A 1,148-nucleotide genomic window follows, 5' to 3' on the forward strand; every position below is an offset into this window, starting at 1 on the left:
GTTAGGTAGCGTTGCTAATTAGTGGGCACTGCTTTTCAATTATGCTAATTACACCTCCAGGGATTTCTTGGTCAAACTAAAATTCAGAGTGCGGCAAGTGACGGATGCTGACACCGGCGGTTGGTGACACCGGCAGGACGGCTCAGCACATTGCTTCCCTCCTCCTCCCCAGCCAAAAAATAATTAAAATAAAATAAAATTTAAAAAAAGTCCTGTCTGGGGAAAAATATAAAAAAAAATTAATAAAAATATATATATTTACAAGAAACTCCAGTAACCGGCATATAAACAAATATCGCTTCAAGTAGTCTTTGATTATTATTATTATTATTTTTTAATACTGATAGTCTCAAAAAAAAAAAAAAAAAAGGAAAGGTGGTTAGGTCATGTGAAAAAAAAAATTAAAAAAAAAGGTGATTTTTGGCAGATTTGAACACTTTTCCATGCGCTTGGCGTTGGCGTGGATGAGGTGGTTAAAGCGCAGAGGGCTCAGCTGGTGGGAGCGGAGCCGGCGTTGGCTCGGGATGGTCCCGCGGGATTTTTCAGTTTGGTTTTCTCTTACTGATGGTGATTCGGCACGAGGATTTGATGGTGTGACGCTCCAAGAGGTGGGATGCTCCGAGGGGAAGGGCGCAGGAGCCGGCTGGTGCCCCTCCATCCCTGATCCAACCCCCACCAAAGGTCTCAACCCTCCCCAAACCATTAAGGCCACTGTTAAAACCATCCCCCACCAGCCCATTTTAATTAATCCATCCTCCCAGCGTTAACAAGGAAGCCATCGGGAGCGTGGCCAATGAGGAGGATACTCCAGCGCGTGAAGCGTCCCTGGGGTGGAACATCTCAGACCATGAACTCGTTGCTCCCCAGGAGGACAAGGGGTTGGGTGGTGGCACAGTCGGCCTCAGGGTTTCTCTTGCGTCCCCCCACCGTCCCCCCATCTGGAGGGTCTTTGGTTTTTGGGGGAGAAGTTTTCACGCTCTTCAGTTTCTGTTTGCCTTTCTCTGGGTTGAACGTCCCACGGGTGGTGAACTGAGGCCGGTCCTCGGGATAACGGAGAGGTCCCACGAAGCCCTCAGGGCTCACCCGGGTTTCGGGGGGCTCACCAGGTCCCCCTGCTCGGTAGAAAGGCGATTTGGAGTACATCTGGA

General features: G+C 49.0%; 1 protein-coding gene across 1 annotated transcript in view; it reads right to left on the reverse strand.

The window, feature by feature from the left end:
• Window positions 1-840: 840 nt before the first annotated feature.
• MYO9A (myosin IXA) overlaps window positions 841-1,148 on the reverse strand; it is a gene marked incomplete at its 5' end in the record, with an annotated part of 29,148 nt that continues 28,840 nt past the window's right edge. Inside the window, one exon of the mRNA XM_029084548.1 lies at window positions 841-1,148. This exon is cut by the window's right edge and continues 165 nt beyond it. Coding sequence (XP_028940381.1) covers window positions 841-1,148 — 308 coding nt within the window.

Source organism: Antrostomus carolinensis, unplaced genomic scaffold, assembly GCF_000700745.2.
Source record: "Antrostomus carolinensis isolate BGI_N321 unplaced genomic scaffold, ASM70074v2 scaffold2084, whole genome shotgun sequence".
Classification (NCBI taxonomy): domain Eukaryota; kingdom Metazoa; phylum Chordata; class Aves; order Caprimulgiformes; family Caprimulgidae; genus Antrostomus; species Antrostomus carolinensis.